The sequence below is a fragment of the Syngnathus acus genome, chromosome 14 (genome assembly GCF_901709675.1).
Source record: "Syngnathus acus chromosome 14, fSynAcu1.2, whole genome shotgun sequence".
Classification (NCBI taxonomy): domain Eukaryota; kingdom Metazoa; phylum Chordata; class Actinopteri; order Syngnathiformes; family Syngnathidae; genus Syngnathus; species Syngnathus acus.
Window position 1 is genome coordinate 3,337,794 of NC_051099.1, and position 23,661 is coordinate 3,361,454.

A 23,661-nucleotide genomic window follows, 5' to 3' on the forward strand; every position below is an offset into this window, starting at 1 on the left:
TGGACCACCTCATTGGCTGGGGTATTGTGGGTTGGTCATGTGATCTAGCGCCGTCTCGCTGGACCAATAAGATGGAGGATGTGTTTTTATTAACGATGCTCTAGTGCGCGATAAGCAGCAGCAGATATCGTTAATAAAAATAACGAGGAAAATGTATTGAAGTTGTTGAATTAACCAGCCAAACTCATAAAGGAAATTAAATTTATTTCATTTTTATGCACGCTAACACCCGGCAGCATAAGCTCAGTTGATATTAAAACAAATGTTTATGTTTGTACCCAAATGAAATCCAGTTAATTTAATAAAAAAATATATAATGAAAACCCACCCATTTAAATATAAACTAAAATAATCACACATGCTTGCTTACTCTATGCCGTTATCAATTTTATTCACCTCCTGTTTCTGCATATCTTCACGTCATATAAAAAAGACAAACAGCAACAAAAAAAAAGTTTTTTTCCTTTATTATTAGCATGGTCATTGGTGATGTATGGCAAAATTCTATTTGTTGGGGTTGCGCAACCCGTCAAACTGGAGGCACTTTGTCTGCAAGGAGAAGCACAACATATGAAATCAACTGCAGTATATTTACTTGTGCAATGAACACACAAATTATGGTGCAAGTGTCCCTAATATAATATGACGTGTGTCTTTGTGGGTGGGGGGTCGTATGTGTGCTGTTTAATAACCTCGTGCCAGGTGAGCGTGTCAGCGGGCAGTGCCAAGTGGCAGTGGGGGCACGCTCGCTGCGTCTGCTGCTGCTCATCATCATCAGTTCCATCTGGAGTTCCCCTGAGCCCACAACTGGGCCCCTCGCTGCCCCACAGGGGACGACACGGCGCGTGCGAGGAGCAGGCCACGCCGAAGTGGGGGCGTGGGTCCGTCTGGTAGTTCATCTTTTGGCCACCAGACGGCAGCAGAGACAAAGAATCCGAATCCTGCTGTAATATCAAAGAAATATCTTAGTCATCATGACTAAAATTCAGATTTTTTCTTTTTTAAACAGACGTTTGATAACCTGAGAAGCTCCAGGGTGATACCCTGGGTCAAGAGACCTGAGACAGTACCAGCATGGTTCCGACGGGACATCTGCACCAAAGTAGCCATGAAAATGGGAATCAAATGGTAAGTAGTGTTCACTTTACAACAAAATCCTGTGGCAATTGATGGAAAGTCATTATTCCAGCATCAGTCAATTTTTTTAAACCCACCAGTTTTAAGAGTGCATAATAAAAAGTGCATATAATATTAAGCAGGAAATATTGATAAAACGGTTTCATTCTTTTCATTCACTTATGTCATTACAAAAATGATAGTGTGTGTTTTACCATCTATATTGGAGGGATCTGATGACAATAGCCCGGGTGTCAGCTCTACCTCTAACGGTGGGGGGCACAGTGGGGGGGCATCACTCTGCATGTCATCTTGTGAGCTCTCGGGGTTGTTGACCTGTAAACAATTTTAATTTCTTCAAATGCCCCAAAGAAATAAATCAATTTGAGGGTTTGTAATGAGCAATTTTTTTTCAATGCATATTTTTCTAATGCAGCAACTTTTAATTTCATTCTACGTTTTATGTGCCATGTTTGTAAAGTAGTTTTTATTTTCCCAAAAGAACAAACCTTAATCTCTGTCTCCCCATCACAGGCGATTATTTGAAGACGTCCTCCATTTCCTCCACCCCCATTTTCCACTTCCGCTGTTTGACCTGAGAACTTTTCACACCCGTCGTCCTCTTCACCGACTCTTCTCAAATCAGTCCCGCCGAGGTGAGATACCGTCATTAAATCCATCCTCCTCTTGCAAAATGTCCCAGTAGAATGTTATCAAGGTGGGCTCACCTTTCTTTCTCCCTGCGCCCGACAGTGTGAAACGGAAACTACAGGTGTTGAATATTTAATGCTAGCAAAAAGATAGCCCTAAAGACTCACAGAGGACCGAGGCTCGGGTGTCCTCCCGCTTCGGAGATAAACAATCAGGTCATCCCGAGACACAATTTTCACGTCTTTTTGTCTTTTCTTCAACCATTGTATCACGTAAAAGTGGGCACTTATTTGATAGGATACAAAAATGAAGAGCAGGATAAGAAAAACAAACACAACGTGACCCGCAATTGTTGTACTTGTCCACCAGATGGCGCCTAAACATGAAAACGCAAGCTATAATATGGTTCCTCAACGACTTCAGTAGACAACGTGCTCGCGATTAGTGAAAATCCGCGTATCATTGGAAGCCACACGTGCATTGGATTTATTTTTCTTCTTTTTAATCCGGTTTACATGCTACCCACAAAAAACACAACCTCTGCTTCCACTAACTGTGACGTCACGGCCCATGCACGAACCACGAGAATTGGACTGCATGAGTAACAAATAGACTAAAATATTATCTTTCAAGTGAAAGTACATTTAAAATAAATAAAAAATTCCAACCCCATATGCTGATTAACACATTTAAAGCGTGTCGGAGACAGGGCCATCTCGTGCACGCCACCAGCATCATTTACCACTGCCAAAGTCAAAAATCTGTCCTACTGACCTCAAGCACCCCCCCCACCCCAACCTCCATGCACACACGCCTTTTTTGTCTGCACTTTGATGCGGTGAGGCAGCCATTTGCAAAGCACAATCACCTAAATTACACAGCGAGCCAATTGCTGCTTTCAGGGTCATTGTGCAGAACTGGAACGTGTCCGTGTGTGTGTGTGTCTGTCTGTTCGTCCTCTAAGTGCACGGCAGGTAGGTAGTAATTGGAGTGACCAGCCCCCCTTTCCCTATATATATGTGTGTGCGTGTTTGGTGGGAGGAGGACGACGGCGAGAACATAAGTGGTGATGACTCACCGCCAGTCTATTGTGCCAGCAGTGCAGCAGCGAGAGTGCTTTTCGCCCTGTTCGCCTTCCCTTGCTCTTTTTTTTTTTTTTTCAACAAGAAATTGCGAGATGAGAGGATGAAAAGGGGATGGGGGGGGTAAACTGGGGTAGCGGTGAAATAATAGGCAATGAACAAAGGTGGCGGGTAAGGGGAGGAAAAAGGCAGATGAGAGACAAAAGGCAAAGCAAGATGAAGGCCTGCTCTTAATGGTCGCTGAGAGCTGCATTGATGAGGCCTAATATGTCCAAATAGCAGAAAAAGATGTTTGATGTTATTTTTCCCCTTTTCTTATCCGAAGTAGCCACCACACAAAACCTGGCAAAGCAACCGGACCAGCTGAAAATTGGGAATTCGATACAAATAGCAGGCAGAAGAATTCTGCATTTCAAATTGTCATCAAAACATCATTTGTACATCAGTTGGCAGACATAATATCGGAATGCTCCCCCGATGCTCCCTCCTTCGTCTTTGCCCGAGGCAATCTTAAAATCTTTTTGTCATTTCCTCAGCGCTTGTACTATACGCCGGCGTCAGCGTGTAAGGCGTCGGCGCTGCGGTGATAAGAACCGAGAAAGTCAAAGTTAAGGAGTTCTTTCTTATTGAATTAGAGCTCTTTAAGCGCCAAGGATTTCACGCCCGGGAATGGTGGCAGCGGACATTTTTTAGATAAGAAACAGTGCCGTATCAACACAAGGGGAGGTCCGTCGGGGTACGAGCTGGTTGTCCACAAACGATTAATTCCCATGATTCATTCAATCTAATTTTATTTATCTGATTTTTGACACTCCCAAGTCATTCAACAGCAACAAAACCCGACTACATGACAATTTTCTGTTAAAGGTTCGGCAAATTTCCGGGTGATCCGCAGCCCTGTGACCCACCCGAAAAGATCCGCCCCTGCATCATGCTGACCACCCCGAGAGAAATATGTGGTAAGATGACATTTTGTTTATGATCTTTTGTTTTTTTGACTAGTGTGCCCCCGGGCCGTAGTTTGGACAACCCTGCCATACACAACACTGTTCACTCCCTGATTTTATTTTTTTATAAATCTTCAATATTTTACATTTTGAAAAAATCCCTTTATGAGTGTGCACGTGTTTTTTTTTTTACCCCAGCATAAATCATTTCCATTATTTCTTACGAGATGAAAAATTGAAACGAGTTGAATCACAACACACAAAATGTGCGTGTGTACCTGTGTACTTTTTCTGGTGTTTGTGTATGCGCTTTTTCTAGAATTGTGTGTGTGTGTGACGGTGACATGAAAATGACTCATTTTAGTGTGACAGCGTCGCAATGTTGAGGTTGCAAGCCGGTGCAATGTCCTTTAAAGTAATGTGTGTGCGTGCATACGTGTGTGTGAAGATGGATGACTCATGCGCCAATCACAAGTCAATCACCGCCTCTTTCTTTCCTTCCTTCCTTCCTTCCTTCCTTCCTTCCTTCCTTCCTTCCTTCCTTCCTTCCTTCCTTCCTTCTTACCTTTTTACCTTTTTGCTCCCAACCGCGGTGCCCGATATCCACCAAAACCACCAAATTCCAAAACAGCCAGAAGCCATGAAAAAAAATCACCTTTAATAAAATAATTGCTTTTATTTATGATTTTTTTTTTTTTTTTTTTTTAAAGGATAGTATAGCAAAACTAGTGGTCATCATCGTCATGCTGTTCTGTACACATTGCACGGGCATGTTTTTATTTCACACTGTACATGTTACAATGCTAACGGTGACATCAATCACAAACACTCGTTCACACAGATGGCGTCAGCAGGTCTTCCTCCTTCTTGTTTTTTGTTTTGTTTTTTTAATTGTTAGTGTTCACAGTTTTAATGAGAGAAGACAGCCATCTTGAATTCTCCACACTGTTTTATTTTTTTTCCCACATTTTTTTGTCCTTTTTTCAAAGATGCAAGTAGAAAGACGTGCATGTTGTTGTTGTTTGTTTGTTTTCTTTTTTTTTTTTAAATAGCACAATCCCTGACACTTCCCCCACCCCACCGCAAACTCGTCATTGAATTTCTTCAGGAAATGAACAAAAGCGATTGGTCCCCCCACACTGGTGGCGGCGGACTTCAAGTATATATATTTTTTAAACAAAACTAAAGTGATGAACGGGCCCTCGTGCCAATTTACACATGGTTAACCCATAAAAGGATCAAACGTATTTTCTAATACATAATGTCAATTGGATATTACCCCTTTAAACTATTTATTTTTTTTTTTGCCAGAATGAATTTCAAATCCCTTATAACAACGCAAAGATTCCACGAGGGCCCTAAAGATTATGGATACAATCAACAACAACAAAAAAATTATATGAATCATGCTAAAAAAGATGACATAAAATCGCATCCAATCGGATGGCAAGAATGATGGCGAAACCTCGGCCCACCAGATCTGGAAGTGTTTTGTGCTTTGTGGGGACCGCGGGGCTTCGGGATGAGACTAGTGTGTGTAAGGCAAAAATTCAGGGGGTTAAAAAAAAAAAATCAAAAAATATATGTGCCCTCCCTTAAATTGTAAAAGGCACCTGCACACATCTGATACAACCAAAAACTTGTCTGATTTTTTTTTTTTTTTGGGAGTGTGTGTGTGTCTGTGTGTGTAATGTAACATACAAAGACATGTTGTAAACATGGTTCCAGTGACGCTGTGTGTTGTAGAAAACCTGAATGGAGACGGACATACTCCGCCCTGTGTTCACAATGTAAACATGGCGAAGTGCAGGGTAAGCCCCTCCCAGCCCCATTCATCTGAGCGAACCTTTTCAACAACATCAAAAAAAGAATGGATTAGAACAAACTGGAATCTCATTCCTGGACCATCCAAATGATACATTTTAGCCTTACGATAACACCGCCCCCACCCTGGGCTTCAAATCCCCCCCCTCCCTCCCTAAACCAGTCATTCAGTACATTCTGCGCTTCATGTAGATCCTCTCGATAAAGTTCTCCAGCTCCTCCTCACTGTCCATCTGAGGCACCAGGCCGTCTTCCTCGTAGTCGTCGTCCCGGGTTGTGGCCGGCTGGTAGTAAAAGGGGGGCCGCCTGCCCCTCCGGGGCGGGGCCAGGGGTTTCGGGGGCGGCAGGGGCTGGTAGGTCCGTGGGTGGGGCAGGATATAGTTAGAGATGTACGGGGTGTCGGGCAAGCGGGGCGCCGGCCTCTGCCTCCAGCCCTGCCCCCGGTTCTTGCCCTGGCCCCTGTGCCTACGTCGCGGACCCTGCGGATCAAGGTCCTGGGTGTTGAAGGTCTGGTCCCGGGCGGAAGGGGGCTTGCCGTAGTACTGCGGCTTGGGGTAAGGGAAGTAGACAGGGTAGTACGCCCGATATGGCTTCTGGTAGTACGGGTAGGAAGGGAAGGCCAGGAACTGTTTCTGGGGTTTGTACCAGTAGTCGATGGGGCTCTGAGGCTGGTACCACAAGTCCTGTTTGCGCGACTTGCCTTTGTCCTTCTGCCACTTCTTCATGGACTTGTAGGAGGCCTTGTAGGGGGCCTTGTAGGGGGCTTTCTTGGGGTTTTTGGAGGCCGTGTAATGGTAGATGGGCGGCGCGGCCAGAGGGGGGGGCACCAGGGGCCTAAATCGGGGCACCACGGGTAAGGCAGCAACCGCAGGGAGCTGCTGCTGTAGTTCTTTCCGCTTCTTCTTCTTCTCCTCCACGTCGCTGATGATCTCGATGACGTCGTCAGCCGGCAGGTGCAGCTTGCTGCTGATCTCGATGAGACGATCGATCATCTGTTGGTCCAGGTCGTCCTCGTCCTGGACGGGGAGGAGGACTTCCTCAGAGCGCTTGTCCTCGGCAGCGTTGCTGCTTTTCTGCCGTGGTTTGAGGAAGGCCTGCTGCTTGCGGCCCATGTACTGTAGCAGCATGTCGGAGGCCACGTCGGCCAAACGCTGCTCCTCCTCGCGGGCTCGCTCGGCTTCCTCCTGCTGCCTGAGTACCTCCAGCTTCTCAGCCTGGGCCCTGGCCTCCTCCTCCATGCGGCTCAGGCTCTCGTCCTCCTCCTCCACCTCCTCCTCCAGCTCGCCGCCCTCGTCCTCAAAGTCATCCATGAAGTTACCGCCGTTGATGGGGCCGGCCTGGGCGGCAGAATTTTCCTGCCAGTGGAGCTTCTTTCCAGCTCGGGCCAACTGTGTGTTGTACGCCTTGTAGCCCTTCAGGGGTGGCAGAATCTCATTGTCTTGGAGGCCCAAATCAATGTTCTGGAAGTAGCCGCGGATTTTGCGCTGCAGGGAGCTCTCGTCCCCCTGGGGGGCGGAAGCCAGGAAACTATCAACTGGTGTTTTCTCCATGAGGTCCTCATTTGACCGCCCGTGACCCCGTTCCTCCTCAAAGTCTTGGATAACCTCATCAGCCCCGGACTGCCTCCTTATCTCATTGACGTCCACCAAGCTAGAGGACGCCTCCTGTCTCTCGTCCCCCTCCTGTCTTTCGTCACCCTCCAGGTCCAGAGCCTGTAGGAGGACTGCGAGCACCCGCGCCGGGTCCAATCCCAGCTCCGGACGCTCGTCCCGGTCCCGCGACGCATTGTTGCCTCCGCCGTCGTCGCCCCGGGGCGGCAGAACAACCACCGTCTCCTCCTCTTTCTCCGCCGCCCCTCCCTCTGCTGTCCCTCTGTCCTCGGGTTCGGCCCATGCGGGGGCAGCGTTGGTGGCCAGCCACAGAGTGACGGTGAGGAGGACCAATAGGATGAGGCGGGCTGAGGGAGGGGGGTGATGACTGGTCATGACCATGCAGGGCAGGCAGGAGGGAGGTGACGCACCTGTGAGGGGGGGGGGGGGCACAACATGCAAGCCAGGACAGTTAGATTTAAAATACAATATTACCCCCCCCCCCCCCCAAAAAAAAATCCTCTGAATTGAAGTGACAGAATGAGTGGAAAAAAATAGACTCTTACGAATATGAATCACACTCATTCCAAAATCATTTGCGTGTGTCACGATGAGGAGGCAAGGTTTGGATTTGAATGTTTTTAAGCATACCGTCGTTTCTTAACCGAGCCCACACAAAAATATCCTCAATTTTTCTTTCTTTTTGACTCAATTTTCATTCTCGGTTTTTTGATGACGTGACGATTCGCTTCTCTCACATTGGGACGGTTTAAATCAACATTTTATTTTAGACAAATTTGACGCACAGAATTGGCGCAACGCATTGCCATTTTTCTCCCCCCCCCCAACGCAACATTTTGCATTTAGTACCACCACGTCTGGATTAAACTGTACAAATTATACTTGTATTTTTCAAACCATTCGCAACAAAATGCGGCTCTCACCTCCTCCTCTCGCGAGCCAACAAAGCCAGGAGGGGGTCGTGCGCTCCAGCCATCTTTTTTTTTGGCGCGCACAATTTGTCACGAAGAAAAAAGAAATATGTATTTGGAAGAAAAAAAAAAGAGAACGAAAGAATATGTAATCCTATAAAGGTCCCGTGAGTAAAAGCGACGGCGTGGAAGTCATGCGTGGTAAAAAGCTGCAAGGCACGCTTGAGTTACTTAAACCCCCCCACGTACACCCACCCTCCTCTTCCTCCTCCCCAAGCAAATAGCAAATTATCTGGATGGTCCATTTGAAGCCCCCCCGCCCACTGCAATCACCCTCTTTGCAGGAAGAGTGTGGGCGCTGTCATAAAAAAAAAAAGCTTTTGTCCTTTTTTTTTTTGTAGCGTGGGCACGTCCCCCCACGACTGATGCGTGTTGTGGCGGAATGCACGCGAGCCCCAAATTTGTATCCGCTCCGCACTACATCTAGCACATTTATTTATTTGTATTTTTTTTATATTTATCTATTTATTTTGCGTTTCCCTTTTGGTAATTCGTAATGTTATTTTCTGTAACGAAACACGTGCACCCCCCCCCCCCCCCCCCATTGTCCCGTCTCTCCACGTCATCAATGCACAATAATTGAATTCAAATTGAAGTTTAAAAATAAATTCACTGGCTTGTTCAAAATAGACCGATTTAATTGACTAAATGTCGCCGTTGTGGAGCTTAAAAAAACGAAACGAAAACAAATGCGCGTTGTTCAATTTGTGTGTAAAAAAAAAAAAAAAATCAATTTGGCGCAATATGGCACGTGCCAATGCGGGTTAAAAGGGGGGTAATGACAGATTTCGTTTAGTTATTATTCGTATTGCATTATTATACCACATAAGAAAACGTGAGTTACAATGGATTATTTGTAAAGGTATTTTTTCTCCTCTTCAATAAAATGCGAATAAGAGATAAAACGCGCAATTGCCATTACAATACCACAAAATGATGAATGAATGAAGAAATGGATGAATGAATTTTCTCACCTACCTGGGGTCCCACTATAGTGGGGTGGTGGGGGTGGGGGGCGAGCGATGGGGGGTAAAAAAAAAAAAAAAAAAAAAAGTCAAAGTAAAGCTCCAAAAATTAATCTCATCAAGACTGGGGAGAATCTTAAAATCTTCTCTTTCTTCTCAGCCTGCGCGCGACATTTAAGAATATTCAGATAAAAATGTTACTCTTTAAAAACAAATCAAAACTGCTTTTTGTCACTTTAAGCCGTGCAGCTAATGTATTGTAGTGGATGTTTTCAGCACCACGGCCAGCGCAACTTTATTGTATATACCCTCCGTGGAACCACGTGACTACATCACCGACCCCCCCCTCCCCACATTCACCACCACAACACCCTCCCCCCCCCCCCCATACGCCACCCCCAGCTGCAGGCTGTGCTGACGTCACGTCCATTGATAAGAACGTTGGTGTGGAGATGGCACCAACGCCCCCACATGCCCCCCTCCCACCCTCCTCCCTTCCACTCCCCTTCCCTCCAGCATGAATGAAGGGAAATGGCATGAATGAAATATTCCTCAATGAAGAGAGAGAGTGAGTGAGTGAGAGATGGAGCAGCCATTTTGCACGACTTCTTAAATCTTCCGCTGCACCAGGGGAAAATTAGGGGGTGGTGTTGGGGAAGGGGGGGGGGCGACCTTGTTAACGAGCTATCAATTAGTGCTGCTTTGTGTGTGTGCGTGTGGATGCTCGGTTAAAGTGCCCTTTAACAGCGTTGTGCTTTTTTGCAATCGTTGCATCTCGTTCAATTGTTGGTTGAAATATTTCTATTGGTTGATTGGGGATATCTGACTGCCCTTGAAGGCAGCACGGGAATTTAGGTTAGCTATAGATGGAAGAATGGAAAATCAGTTATAGACGTAACGCTGCACTTTAGGAATGTTCCCGAAGGCAACACTAGATGGATGGTTAGAAAAATCATTTGGGAGCGAGGAAAGCTATGATTTCTGACTGTCCTTGAAGGCAACACATGACTTTAGGTCGATATTTAGCTTGGTCGATAGGCTGACTGGGGGTGTACACACTTGTGCAATATACAAGATTTAATATGATTTAAAAGTTCTAAATTGATTTTTCTTGGACTCACTTTTTGTACGTCACCAAAAAACTGCATTTGAACAGGAGGGTGTAGACTTGTTCTAAAAATATCCACTGCAGACAGACATATTTTTTTTGGACTGAACTAATCAGTTGTGCAGGACCACAAACTGTCCACGAAAGATTTATTCTGCTTGTATTTCATCTATTTTTTTCCCCCAGTCCAATTATATACGTCACTGTAATTAGTATTGATTCACCCATGAGAGTCACCCAAGCGTACGTCAACAGGTGAGAGAAGGAAAGTGGTCTGTTCTCACTGATATAATTGACAAACATTATGACACGCACCGCCGCCATTTTGTTTTCCTCTGGCTGTGCTGTGAGAGGAATTCAATTGGATTTTTTATATATTTGACAGGGTGGGGAATACAGAAATCTTTATTTTTATAATCTTGTTGTCAGGCGAAGTGCAAGACAGTTTTGATGCACAAAGGCTGAATCGAGCAAAGTGGAGAGGCTGAGTCATTTCAAGAGTGCACCGAGATGCTAGCAAATATGTTTTTATGCTCGATTTCCTGTTTCGTCAAGCCACAGATACATGATCATGAAAGAACAGCTTCTATGATTTCAGACTGCCATTGAAGGCATCATTCAATGAATGGATGAATGGATACGCATTTAACTTTGGATGAATGGATGGATTCAGTTCGCAGGTCACTTGTGTGAGGAAAATAAGATTCGAGTCTGTTCCTGAAGGCACCACTCAACAATGGATAGTTACCAACACAGACATTTGCGTGAGAAAAGCTCTAATTTCAAACGGCCCCTAAGGCATCACATGACAACCTCTGCTTGATTAGATTGCATTGCGAGGGAGGGGGCGGAGGAGGGGGGGCATCGTTATTTGCGTGCCGAAATGCTTGATGACGGCGCCGATGATGACAGCGGCACTGGAGGTGTGCCGCAGGGCAGATTTTGGCTAATATCACGGCCTTGGCATTATCAACTGCCACTCTGCATTAGCCGCCCCTTTGCTAACGAAACCCCCCCCCCCCCCCCCCCCCCACGAGCCCCCGCCACCAAACCTGACTCACACTCGACCACTGCACAACACCTCGCCGCCTTTTGTCTCTCGCTCTAAAACAAAAATGTAATATTTGCATAGATTTTGAAATGAAAACAGAGGGAACACTTGAACGTGTCTTTGAAGGTCTCTCAAGGTACTGGATAATGACCTCGTAAAAATGGCCGCCAAAGGGTTCCTCATTCTCTCTCTGTGGCCGTCTGTGGTCGGAGTTAATTAAACGGAACAAAAGGCCATTGACGCGGCGCCTCGCAGGAGCTTGGCTCACGTTTAATCGGCGAAAAGTTTCTCCTCTGCAAAGTTTGAAGTTCGACTCAAGAAGGACGCACCATGTGCATGCCAGGCCACTAGTTGGCAGTGTTGTCACTGCCCTTTTTTTTTTTTTAAAGATTTCCATTGGTTCTGCTGACACCAAATAAGCTTTTTGAGAGAAATTCAAAAACCAAGACCAAGAACTGCAGTGCATGGACTTATAGTTAGAAAAACTATATTTGCAAATATTCATGTTTGTGGTGCTATCGCCAACTAGTGGCCTGGCATGCACATTACAACTTTTTTGTTTGTAGTTCTGCATGAATACCCGTAACTCACGTGAGAGTTTTCTCTGCTGTTTTACTGAGATAATTGAGACTCTGGGCGAAGAGCCTTTTTGTTCCCTTTAATCACCTTCTTTTGTGCTGACGTAGGAGGAGATGCTTTGAGAATGATGAACCTGCACGCTGGCATGGCTGTCTTTTACTTTCTTTTTTGTTTTTTTTTGTCTGCGCTAATGCAGCTGCCGGGAGCACAACACCTTCAAGTGATAAAGTGCAGCCGAGCGATTAGCATACGCTTTTCCCACCCACGCCGCCGCGCTCCGCCAAGGCTGAGAATGGACGAGTAATTGCGTTGTAAGGTTCCCGCAACACAATGGACCCCCGGGAAGGTGGCGCCGTGTCCGGGACCTGTGTGCCCACGCTCTAATCTTCCACCACGTTGCACCCTTTTAATCAGAAGAATATCCATAATAGTTCACACTGTGTTCCATTGTTGTCCCTAGACCTTCTGAAATGAACAATTTTGCTATGCCAAAGCAACAGGTGGCGCTATATATTAGCGCTGCGAATGAGTCGTAATTCGTTCGATCGGATATCGTGAGTCTTCTGTAAACTCGAAATGAGGCAAAAACCTAAGAAATCTCGTTATATCGGTAGACTCGCCTGACTTGTGTGTGTGTGTGGGCAGCGGTGAATCGATTCCCAGAAAGAAGCACGTAAACAACCCAAAAGGTTACACCTGTACCTGGAAGTGCTTTACTGAGAAAGCTTTTTTAGCATTTAGCGGGAGCTAATGTGTTGAGCAAATGGTCCACTTGAAAGGTGCACGGAGAGTGCGGCGTGTCAGCAATGTGCTGCTTTATAGACTGTGAGCGGCTCGTAATGAAAAATCCACAGTGCGTCAAACATAATGAATACCGATCCATAAGGCCGTCAAAGCCATCCAAGAATGAGCCGTGAATGGCTATCCATCGCCACCCATCCAAATTATTTTCCCCTCATTCTCCATTACAAAGAAAGAGGAGCAGGACGAGGGGCGCCAGGAGGGTGTCGACGGGGTGGGGTCGGGGGGGGGGTCGTGAATGATGGCGGCGGTCCCGGGGCGGCCGGCGAATTTGAGGTTGATGAGGCGTTTCATACGGGCAGCGCAAAGACATCAGCGCCCGCCATCAATCTCCGCGCCTCGCGTCAGTAAACACGCATCCAACGCCAAGGCGGGATCGGCCCGCCGCACCGAAGCACAACCAGTAGCAGGCCTCGGACCCGTTAATAGAAGCTAGAATGGGTACTCGGTTGTTTTTCAACTTCCTGGTGGTTTCAGAGCAACTTAAGTTTTGTTTCAAAATAGATGCATGTGTTGTTTTCATGTCATTTCTTGGGTTGTTTATATACTTTTGGGTTTAACCATACCGCCACCTAGTGGACTGGAGTAGAAATACAACTCAAATGTACTTTTTTTCTTCCTTTCTATTTCAAATTTACAATTGACTTTTTTTACTTTTACTAACAGCAAAAGTTGTTTACAAAAATCTCTCTTCTCTCTTTGTCTTCTGACAAGAATTTAGTATGCTAAGCTATGCTGCTTTTGCATGCATTTATTACTGCTTGAGGCTGCAAAATCGAATACGTACCACAAGCCATTTATTTCCATGCCAGCAAGGCAATATTTTTCCTCTACCCTTTGGAAGAACAAGAATAATAGGTTTTTAAAAACAGAAGTTTGAGGGCGAAATCTTTTTTTACCATTTCATTTTAAAAGCATTTAATACGTATGAATTTGAGACGCGGCGCTTGTTATTGTCAGCCCGAGGTCGACAAGCAGCTTTTAACAATCCGCAACAGTGTGGAGAGGACAAAAATAGCTGCAGCACAGCAAATGACATAAAACAGATAACCGCTCATAATGTCATCATGACCTTTGCAAAACTAAATGCTGCTCTTACAAAGTTGATACTGAGAATTTCAATTTAGCAATATGTTTGTGAGTGTGATGGCTAAATTCAATTAATTTAATGGGTTTATATGGAATGTAAGTGAAAATATAATCAAGTCAGCAATTCAGTACATTTACAAAAGTACAAAAAATAATTTAATCACGCAAAATAATCACCTAAACAAGTACATTACATTTAATTAAATTACATTGAAAACATTGATATAAAAATAAACACGAGTTTCCATTGCTCCGCTCTTGTTGCTACCTAATAAGGTGGAACATTGTGTGAAAGGACCTTACGGCATGAACTCTTCTGTGATGTGGAGGCCACACACACACACACACACACACACACACACACACACACACACACACACACACACACACACACACACACACACACACACACACACACACACACACACACACCTATAGATCTACAATCCATAGTAGTCGATAATATAGCTTGGAGAGCCCGAGGCGAGAGAGCCGAGCGAGTCCTGATGAAAAGTGTTATCGGTTATCAGCGCCACAGCCCGACTGGCAGGGAAGTCATTTGGAACGCCCTAATGTGCCTGCGTGACTCATTGACAACATCTACAGCGACAAACAATCTCGCATCCTGTGTGTGTGTGTGTGTTACTAATTCTTCCCGTAAGAAACAATGTGAATAGATTGAATTCATTGACGGTAAATTTGTTGCTAGGAGCTTCTCAATGCCCTAAAATGGCCGCTTCAAACCAAAATGGCCGACTTCAAAAACTTGAGACAGTTTAACGTGGTTTTGGCGGGCCATTAGCAACATAGCTGTTTTTTTTTGTCATCTATGAAGCTAACATGTTTCTGTTATCGTTTTTGTCGACATTAAAGTCGATTAACAGTATAACCGCTTTCATTGTTTTTGTCATCGATGAAAGTAACGTGTTTCGGTAGGCTCCGAAACAGACACTGAGTTCAAGCTGACCTTGTTGAAAAGCTTGTATGCCTTCAGCTCTTTTCAAGTCGATAGCGCACGGGGAGAATTTTCCCATTTTCTTTATCTGTGACTCGGCGAGGCGCTCGGGCAGCCGCCGGTGTGTTTGCCGTATGTAAGTGGCCGTTCTAAACGCGCCTCTTGTCTCCGCTATCATTTTCACCCCCTCCCCATTTCTTCTCCATTCTGCCGCCGTCCGCTCATTCTCATTTGCCTCCCTATCACACCAACGTGTATTCCATTTCCAACAGCGGACGTGCTTATCGCGAGTCTGCTGCCAGACAGCAGCAGCAGAAGCTTCGGCGCCATTTCCAATAATTTGACCCTCTCACATATCAGTGAAAACCGGAAATTTCGCTGGTCACCGACCTCATTTAAACTTTCTGCGATTGTTGAGGAATGAGTGAGCAAGATTTTGTGCTGAACAATTCTGAAAAAACAAATTGCATTTTTTAACCTCCTGATATTGTATTCAAGATTGCAATTTTTTGTGTGATTATTTTTTTTGTATTCAAGATCCTATTCCCATGTAATTTTTTTTAAAATAACAACCAAGCTTAGAGATGATAGCTGAGAAGACTTTTCGGGTGAGGCGGCGACTGCTCAGGTCGCTGATTGTGCACCACAGGCGACTGCGAACACAAATGACAGACGCAGTTACGTCTGACAGCACACAAATGTAAAAACGCAAGAATGACAACTTATTATCATGTTTTTCTTGAAATGCTTTTTTGATAGATCGTTTTTTTAATTCATTTTTTGACTTATGTATTTGGATGTAGGCCCCGAAAAAGTCTCAAGTACCCCAAATTGCTAATTAAGTCAGCCATTTTGTTCGGAGGCAGCCATTTTAGATCATTTTTCCACGGGGGTCCTTCAAAACTTCTCTTTTTTTCACCCCACTCTGCGGCTGATGAGTTCTCTGAAACAGAGGGGCTGTGATTGGGCACATCCGTTTTTTTTTTTTTTTCTTCCAGTCTGTCTCCCGTGGCAACCACCAAGCCGATTCCTCGAGCCTTCTTTCATTGCGACGCCTCCGATTGTGTTGTCGTTCAACCAAGACAATACGCTTTGTGACTATCGTCCGGGATTATACCCAGCTCCGCTCGGCTGCGCATCGGCGTGCCCGCGCACGTGCTGCGTGCGTGTGTGGTGCCTACAGGTGACTCATCGTACTGCAGATGACCACAATGTGCTGCTGCTGCTTGAGAATCACCATCTCAGATTTGTCTTCGTCATTCTATTTCTCCTCGACACGATTCCTACTTGAGCTCAAAATGTCCAGCTCACACACGAGCCACCTTTTAATACCGAGAAAGATGGGAATACGTAGAAACACATCACTTTGTTTTAAAAAGAACACCGGGGCCTATTTCCATATTCATCATTTTATGCGTTTTAGTGCATGGTGAGAGCTCATGAGCAAAAAATAGAAAATCATGTTTGGAAAGTAAATTGCGTGTTGCGTAAGTGTGATGTCACATTTGTTAAAAAAAAAAAGCGAGAGGTTTATTTTTATTTTTTTAAAATTATTTTTGCCCGCAAATCAATGAAATAATCCTGCGGATAAATAATCCTGTTCGGTGACGCTTCTCACTGTCGTGGTTGGAAACATGAGCCAAAATAGATCAGCCTAATCTTTGTCGTGCACACACACACATTTCCATGGTAATTACCCCCGAGCCTCTCTCAGGGGCCCGGGGGGCCCCACGGGTGACGGCGGTCTCACATGAGTCCCAGTTGGCCCATTGAGGAGATCATTAGATTGGTTAGTGTAATCTACAACAAGCCCCCTGAGTGTGTACATGTGTGTATGCGTGCGTGTGTGTGTTCACGCGTTAAGCGGCTGTTCAATGGACTCGGAGGGTCCGCTGGGGAGGGGGGGGGCGGACATTAGCTTTACTGCCGCCATCGGAGGGTCTTGTTTAGCCGCAGCTGGGATTTGAACCCCCCTCGGGAGTTCGCCTGATGGTTCATGATAGCGCACTTGAATGAAACAGGAAATAGCTGTTAAATTGCTAGGCCAACTACCCCCCCCCCCCCCCAAAAAAAAATCTATGCAATCATGAAACAAAAAAAGAGAAAACATTTTGTTTTTTCCTTCTTATTTTTCCTTTTTTGCAAAAGATGAATCATTTTTGTTCTTCTTGATTTGTTCTCTAAAAAAGAAAAAAAATTGGGAGTGATAATGAAAATGTTCTTATTAGGAACACAAGAAAATACTTTTTACTGTTTATATAAAAAAAAAAAACAAGGCGAGCTTCCTTCTGCAGTCTTTCAGAAACAAGCATTCATTTTGTTGCTTCTAGAAATCAAACCAACACCCAAAATTACCGACTACGTCATATCGTCTATTTTTTCATTGCTACCATTTCCTCGTGTATTGTAATTAAAAAAAACAAACAGACAGCAGCGCTGTTAAAAGATCCAACCTCAGACATTTTATCACACTATCGGTTCTATTTTTTCCGGGTTTTGTGCAAAATGGGCAGCTTGACTTCGCCAATCAGCGGCCTGGCTCTTTTAAACGCTCTGCCATTTTCCTGCCGTGGTTTGACACAAGAAAAAAAAACAAAAAGCTCCATTTTTTTTTTTCTTCCCTCGCTCTCTTTCCATCCGGCGGAGTGAAAAGGAGAGTGAGGAGGAAGGGGAAGAGAGCAACGACTGATTGCTCCTTTTGTTTAAGAGTGAAGCTCGCCACCTCTCGGGGGATAATTGGCGCACGAGGAGGCTTAACGTGGCAAATAAAAGAGAAAGGGAAAAAAAAAAACAAGATTGCTTGCCCGTGGGCTCGAAATTTCAACCTTTTCAAGGTCTAACACTTGATTTGTTGTTTTATTGGCTTCTTTGATGATTAAGACAACACGTATGACTCAATGTTGCTCGGACCTTACGATTACGGGGAGAAAATAGACGTGTCTTAAATCATTCCATTTGTCAAAGACTCTAAAAATTGCCAGCGCCATTGATGAATCTTTTTTGAAAAAAATAGCGTGTAAGATTCCCACCTCATTTCCAATTCCATTCGATATTCCTGGTGATGACTCACTTGTTTTCTTTTGTCTTTTTGTCGGCGTAATTAACGACAAAACTGTAAAGCATACCGCGTACACAATAAAATCCTCGTCTGTCGTAAACACGGCGCACACGAGCCACGTCCTGCGCAAACACCGATGACCTTTTTCCCCTTGCAGACGCGCGTCACGGCCGGCGAGTACATTGTGACTATCACAGCTGGCTTGTCTTCAACGTCAGTGTGTGTGTCTCTGTGTGTGTGTGTGTGTGTGTGTCTGCTTCATATTCTAGTCACAACCTGGCATAGTGTGCACATTTTCAATGATACTGGTTTGAAAGTGGTTTTAATTCGTTTTTATGTATCTATCGGGACCTTTCCAAACACCATTTAGGTTAAGGGTGCTGATGAGGTTTAAAAAAAAAAAATGATGCATGTTTTGTTTGGTCAAATTGTCTTCAAATTTAGCATGGAATGAAACATTGAACTTGAAACACTTTGTCGATAACTCTCGAGCTGAAACTTTTAACTTGATGACAGCTGATTTGGTCAAGTTGAAGCCAACCAGTTATTTCAAGTGGTCCTAAATTGGAGTCAGAACTTAGCCATAAGGGATGCCTTTCTTTTTAATTTCCTCAAATAATTTCCAGTGTAAGCACCAGTTTCCAAAACATCAATGACAAGTTGGCATCATTGACGAAACTAATAACCTCCAACTACTCATTCAAATTTGTTTTTTTTTCGCCAGCCATCTTTAAGTGCAGCAGTGGGCGTGACCCTCTCCGCAGGGCGGTGGCGACGGAAAGGGGGGCTGGGACACATTTATGAGTCATCCGCTCAGAGAGCGCCCCTTTAGGCTCAAGTTATTTCTTTATTTTGCGCTGACTCCTCTTTCCACACCTCCAGCGCGCCGCGTACGTAGATAAGATGGCCAGCGTGAGTCATATCGTCGTGCCAGGTGGCCGTTTTGACGCTCGCTGAGCTTTGGAGAGGTAAAGACGGTAGAAACAAAGCTACATGGGAATGTGCGGAGGGATGGAGGGAGGGAGGGAGGGAGGGAGGCGTGAGGGATGAGGGAAGATGGAGAGAGGGGAGGGAGGGGTGGTGCTGATGCCGGCGGCCTGATGACTCATGGCGGTGCTGCGCTTTGTGCGTCACTGGCGCTGGCTGGAGGAGATAGCGGGGAGAAGGTCTACGCATTTAATAACACACACTGTACGCACATACACACACACACACACACACACGCGTGTGCACTAAATTATATCCCCAATTACACTCTTTACATGCGAGTGATTTAAGCTTCCAGGTGTTTTCCTGCACGCTGGTCTCGGTCGTCAAGTATTTTGGAAAAGATCCCGCGAGGTGTGAGTGGAAACAAATTAAAAGCGCCTTCAAGCCGGCAGTCGTGGAGATGTGACTGGAATGTGAAGAGGACGCACACACGCGAAACCAACACCAGCCAGCTGTGATAGTCACGTTTCGTAAGACAATTTAGTCACCGGTGATCCAAATGCCGGTCGAGACAATTCGGACTTTTGAGTCATTAAATGCGGCTTTTCATAAAAACCCGTTTCATTGACTCTAATGTACACGTTTGCTAAGATGATAAATTCGACGATAACAACGGACTCATCTTGGATTTTCTTTCTTCTTCTAAAACACACTAAGTCCATTCGGTGCTTTGCTTGATGCACGTGGGCCAATTAGACGCGCCAAAACCGACGCCAGGCTCGCGTTTCGTCCCCCGCGAGCCGCCTGATGAAACATTGCGTTTTGGCTGCAATAGCTCGTACGGCAATAATAGCAATCACGACTCAAGCCTCCCGCGAGGTCCGGTTCAAAGGCTTTATTAGCTCGCCACTAACAGCAGTTATCTGTTATCTTGTTACGCCACTCGCGCACATTCATCACCAATGCATCCTGCGCTGTCCTGATAAAGCCCGCTAACTTTTTTTGCAAGGCTTTTTTTTTAATGAGCTGGATGGGTCGAGAAAAAAATCTGTCCATTTCAGTGACTGGTGCTGAAACAGTTTCAAAGCATGTTTTCAAAATGCAACAAACGGATGCTAGGTTAGATATTATTCACATTAGCATTGCTGGTCGGGGAGTGGCAACGCTTTCATCTTCTTGATTTGACACCCTGCAGTAGTTTGAAAGCGCACTGCCGACACCTGCAGGTTAAGTGCCACACGCATACTGTATATGTAGCCTAAAGCCAGAACAAAACAAAAAAAAAACTCCCGCCCTGAAGGGTATGGTTTGAAAGTGAGCTAAGCGGGCCGCCCGCCCGCCCTCTCTGCAAGGTCAAACAGCCGCCACAGTCAATGAGCCTCTTCAGTCGACAAAGCTCGGAATTAACGCCGAGTATCGTCCCCCCACCAGTGGCCCGGCGGAGGGTGCCACGCGGAGGACGGCGTGTCACGATGCGACGGGCGGGAGGAGGTGGAGCGTCGGGGGGGGCGGTGACGCCACGGCTTCGTCAGGCGGATGAGTCACAGGCTGAAAAACGGGAGCCGACGGTGTCTTTTCCGGTAGAAGAAGTGAAATTAGGACACTTGATGCGCCCATCAGACAAGGACTTAATTAAGGCGCAATCACATCTAAGCAAATTATGCCAGCGCTGCCTCGACGGGCTGCCGTTGTGATCGCTATCTGTAATGTTGCTCAAACACGGGCCTGTGACTCACTGGCCTAGATTACTTTTCATGTTTTACTTCTCGCAGCCACTCTTGCACAAAATACAAATATCGCCGCAACCCGTCTAACGCCCCCCCCCCCTTCCCGTCCTGCTGCGTGCAAATGACACAAAATTGCTCACCCCCAATGGTGGCAGCTCAAGTGTTTGCAGGTGACAGCAACCCCCCCAACCCCCTCCTCATCATCCTCACCCCCACCTCTCTTTGTGTCCACCCCCTTGACCAAGTTCGCTCCTGTCTTGGTGGTTACCCTCTCCTGTCTCCTGATTATCAGCTGCAGCAGACGCCAGAACGCGTACCCGCCATTATCCCCGAAAGCCCCTCAAAGCTTTTTAACATGCAATCGGCGCCCCCCACCCAATCCGCCACCCCTTTGTTCCTCCATCTTGGCTCCGCCTCTCATGACGCTGCCGCTACCATTAACTACGCCACATCACAGTGACGAGCCCCCCCCCCAACCCATCTCGGCGCTATCATCATCCTAATCACACCACCAGACCCCTTATCTCCCATCACCAAATCTGCTCTGACACAAAGCAATTATCTCTCATTTGCTCACAGATTCCCAGCCGCCAATCAACCACTCCCCCCACAAACCCCACGCAACAACCCTCCCATCGCCACCTAGTGGGGAAAGGTGGTACTACGTCATGGGCCATCAATGACACTGCGCATGAACACTGAAAGCGGGCGGGGACGACGGACCCTGGTGGGCTTTGCCGCATCACTGATGATGGGTGATGCCGCCCACGCGACGTGACTTCGTCATCATGGCTTCCTGTCATGAAGCCGAGAGCGCCACCTAGAGGGAGGACATGTAGGTCTTCCAAAACCTGCAATGAGGTACACGTATTATTAAATAGATTATTTTTGTCTACGTAGCCTTTTTTCTTGTTAAATCGTTCCGGGAAGAAACTAAGAAATATGAAATTGTTTTAATGAATTAAAATTTTGTGCTATAGCCTCCAATCAGATTGTTCCACTATTATCTCTAACACAGTACAAAGTAAGAACCTTGATGATTTTTAGTAGGGCTATACCACTCACAGCCACTTGGGGCAGCACACTCACCTTTTTTTTTTTTACTCTGCTGCTGACTATCTGTATCTTTTATTGTCTTTTTTTTTTTTTTTTTGAAGGCGCTGGCACTGCAATCCTTTTCATGTCCACACCCAAGGTTGAGTACATACTGCCAATAAAAAATACAACAATAAACTTACACATGATTGATAACAAACAGCGGGAAGTCATAAAGCTGAACTCCTCTTCGGCGTCTTTAAGAGCTGACACATTGTCACGTCTCAAATCTTCAGGTGAGCACACTCAGGTGAGCTTGCCGCTGTTCACATTCACTCGTTATATAGAATCTGTACGTGTTGTTATTTTAGTTGTGCTACTATTTTTTCATAAAGAGCGTATGATTAATTCTAAACTTTGCTCTCACTTTCTTACCAGGAAGGAATAAAATGGGATCCTACTGTGTTCTTGTGTTAGCGCTTTGTGCGGCACAAACATTGTGTAAGTATGCACACACACACAAATACACACAAATAGCCTTTCAATTCCGAGAAACCAGCATCGTGCGTCATACGGTCTTTTTTTTTTTTTTTCTCTACCAAGGCCGATTGCACGAGGTTATTCTTTTGATTGCCGTTCGTTAAAATGTAAAAAAATCTAACTCAAAATTTCAAGGGGACAAATTTCAATACAATATTAAGTTGGGCAATTGGACTCAACATATTTTTTTTTCTCATCTGCTAATCTATCCTTCATCCCAAGGCGTCACCATCGAGTCGGTGCCCGGCGTGGACGGCGAGGGAGTCATCCTGACCGAACTGGAGCAAACCGTTTCGCTGGTGTGTTCCAGCAACCGATCCGAGGATGACGGAGCGGAACTGGTGTGGCTGAGGAACGGCGCCACGGTGATTCTCCGCCAAGGAAACCGCAAGGGACAAAGTGCCGTGTGCATCATGCCAGTCATCCACCAGGACAACGGCGCCACCTTCACCTGCCGCCTGAGCAGCAACGCCAGCGTTGAGGCTTCCGTCACCCTCAATGTCACATGTGTGTTATCTCATTCTCTGCCATTGACGACTATAGACGTCAAATAATACCTGATTATTATACCAGATGCGCCTACACCGTCGGGATCCGAGGGCGTATTAGTGGAGGATGCCTCATCGCTGGTGCTGAGCTGTGACATTTTCGCCAACCCGCCCATCTCCTCGGTGCGGTGGACCCTTAACGGCAGCGCTATCGATATAATCGCAGGGGGCTTCACCCTGACCAACGACGGCTTCACGAGCCGGCTATCCGCCGACAAGGCGGAGAAGAGTAAGCATGAGGGCCTCTACCGCTGCACGGTGGACTCGCCCGTCTACGGAATCAAGAGCAAGGACTTCCTGGTTACTGTCACAGGTGAATCTTTGCAGTCCACAACCCACTGTTGAGCTTCCATGTTGCTGACTTTGTTGAATTCCGCAGAAAAGACCGTCAAGTTTCCACTGATGCCCATCATTGCCGGCGTGGTTGTGGTGTGCCTTACGGCGATCCTCGCCATTGTTTCACGCTGGGAGAGAATCATCAAGGTAACGTGACAAAAGTATTGAAACAAAAGCTGTGCTTAAGTGTCTTTTGTCGCAGTGTGTCTTTTAACACTCAGCTTTTGTCTGCCGACAGTGCTGCAAGTGAAGGATCGTCTGCGGTCGGTTAGCTTAGCGCTAAGACTAAGAGAACCAGCCATTTAACCAAGTCATTTCGTAGCTCTCCACTTGGCTGCTCGTTTCCATGACAACAGGAAGGAGCCCTTGCCCTTAATTAGCTTTGCGTGAAGCTAAGGCTAAGATACCCGACAAATTAAACGACTCCTGATGTAGCCCTCTGTGAGGATGCCTGAAGCTGTTGTGTAATGCGTTATTATATATAAAGTTGTATTGTAATTTATTGTATTAACCCGCAAAGTAAAGAGTCCTTTGGTAGCACTCCACGAGGATGCCTTTTTATTCTAAATTATAACTCAATGAGACTGCCAACGAGTAAACATAAAGCTAACGCAGTACTTTTGACTTGTTACTAAAATGCTTACGCTTAACAAACACGTTTATTTATTTTGGTTGATTTATGTGGGGAATCTATTATTTTACCAAAATGGGAGGAAGATTATTTCTCATTGCACATTC

At 45.7% G+C, this 23,661-nt stretch overlaps 3 protein-coding genes across 5 annotated transcripts; 1 reads left to right on the top strand and 2 right to left on the bottom strand.

Annotated features, from left to right (window-relative positions):
- Positions 1-481: 481 nt before the first annotated feature.
- On the bottom strand, positions 482-2,079 carry LOC119133604. Its single transcript, XM_037269604.1, has 5 exons — positions 1,626-2,079; positions 1,332-1,452; positions 1,022-1,092; positions 693-944; positions 482-549 (listed from the first exon to the last, which is right to left on the bottom strand). The coding sequence occupies exons 1-5, from the start codon at positions 1,794-1,796 to the stop codon at positions 505-507; spliced, it is 660 nt and encodes a 219-aa protein (XP_037125499.1). The 5' UTR covers positions 1,797-2,079; the 3' UTR covers positions 482-504.
- On the top strand, positions 1,687-23,427 carry tmigd1 (transmembrane and immunoglobulin domain containing 1). 2 transcript variants are annotated; one of them, XM_037269603.1, is made up of 9 exons: positions 1,687-1,772; positions 3,717-3,808; positions 21,044-21,325; positions 21,622-21,809; positions 21,938-22,000; positions 22,262-22,546; positions 22,613-22,900; positions 22,967-23,070; positions 23,162-23,427. In XM_037269603.1, the coding sequence occupies exons 5-9, from the start codon at positions 21,949-21,951 to the stop codon at positions 23,171-23,173; spliced, it is 741 nt and encodes a 246-aa protein (XP_037125498.1). In that variant the 5' UTR covers positions 1,687-1,772; positions 3,717-3,808; positions 21,044-21,325; positions 21,622-21,809; positions 21,938-21,948; the 3' UTR covers positions 23,174-23,427. The 2 variants fall into 2 exon arrangements, with proteins under 2 accessions (XP_037125498.1, XP_037125497.1); XM_037269602.1 differs by having other exon boundaries at positions 21,622-21,795.
- si:dkey-175g6.2 lies at positions 4,621-9,451 on the bottom strand. Of its 2 annotated transcripts, none has more exons than XM_037269600.1 (2): positions 9,180-9,451; positions 4,621-7,640 (listed from the first exon to the last, which is right to left on the bottom strand). In XM_037269600.1, exon 2 carries the CDS (start codon positions 7,609-7,611, stop codon positions 5,788-5,790), a length of 1,824 nt encoding a protein of 607 aa, XP_037125495.1. In that variant the 5' UTR covers positions 7,612-7,640; positions 9,180-9,451; the 3' UTR covers positions 4,621-5,787. The 2 variants fall into 2 exon arrangements, with proteins under 2 accessions (XP_037125495.1, XP_037125496.1); XM_037269601.1 differs by lacking the exon at positions 9,180-9,451 and adding an exon at positions 8,154-8,377.
- Positions 23,428-23,661: the final 234 nt, after the last annotated feature.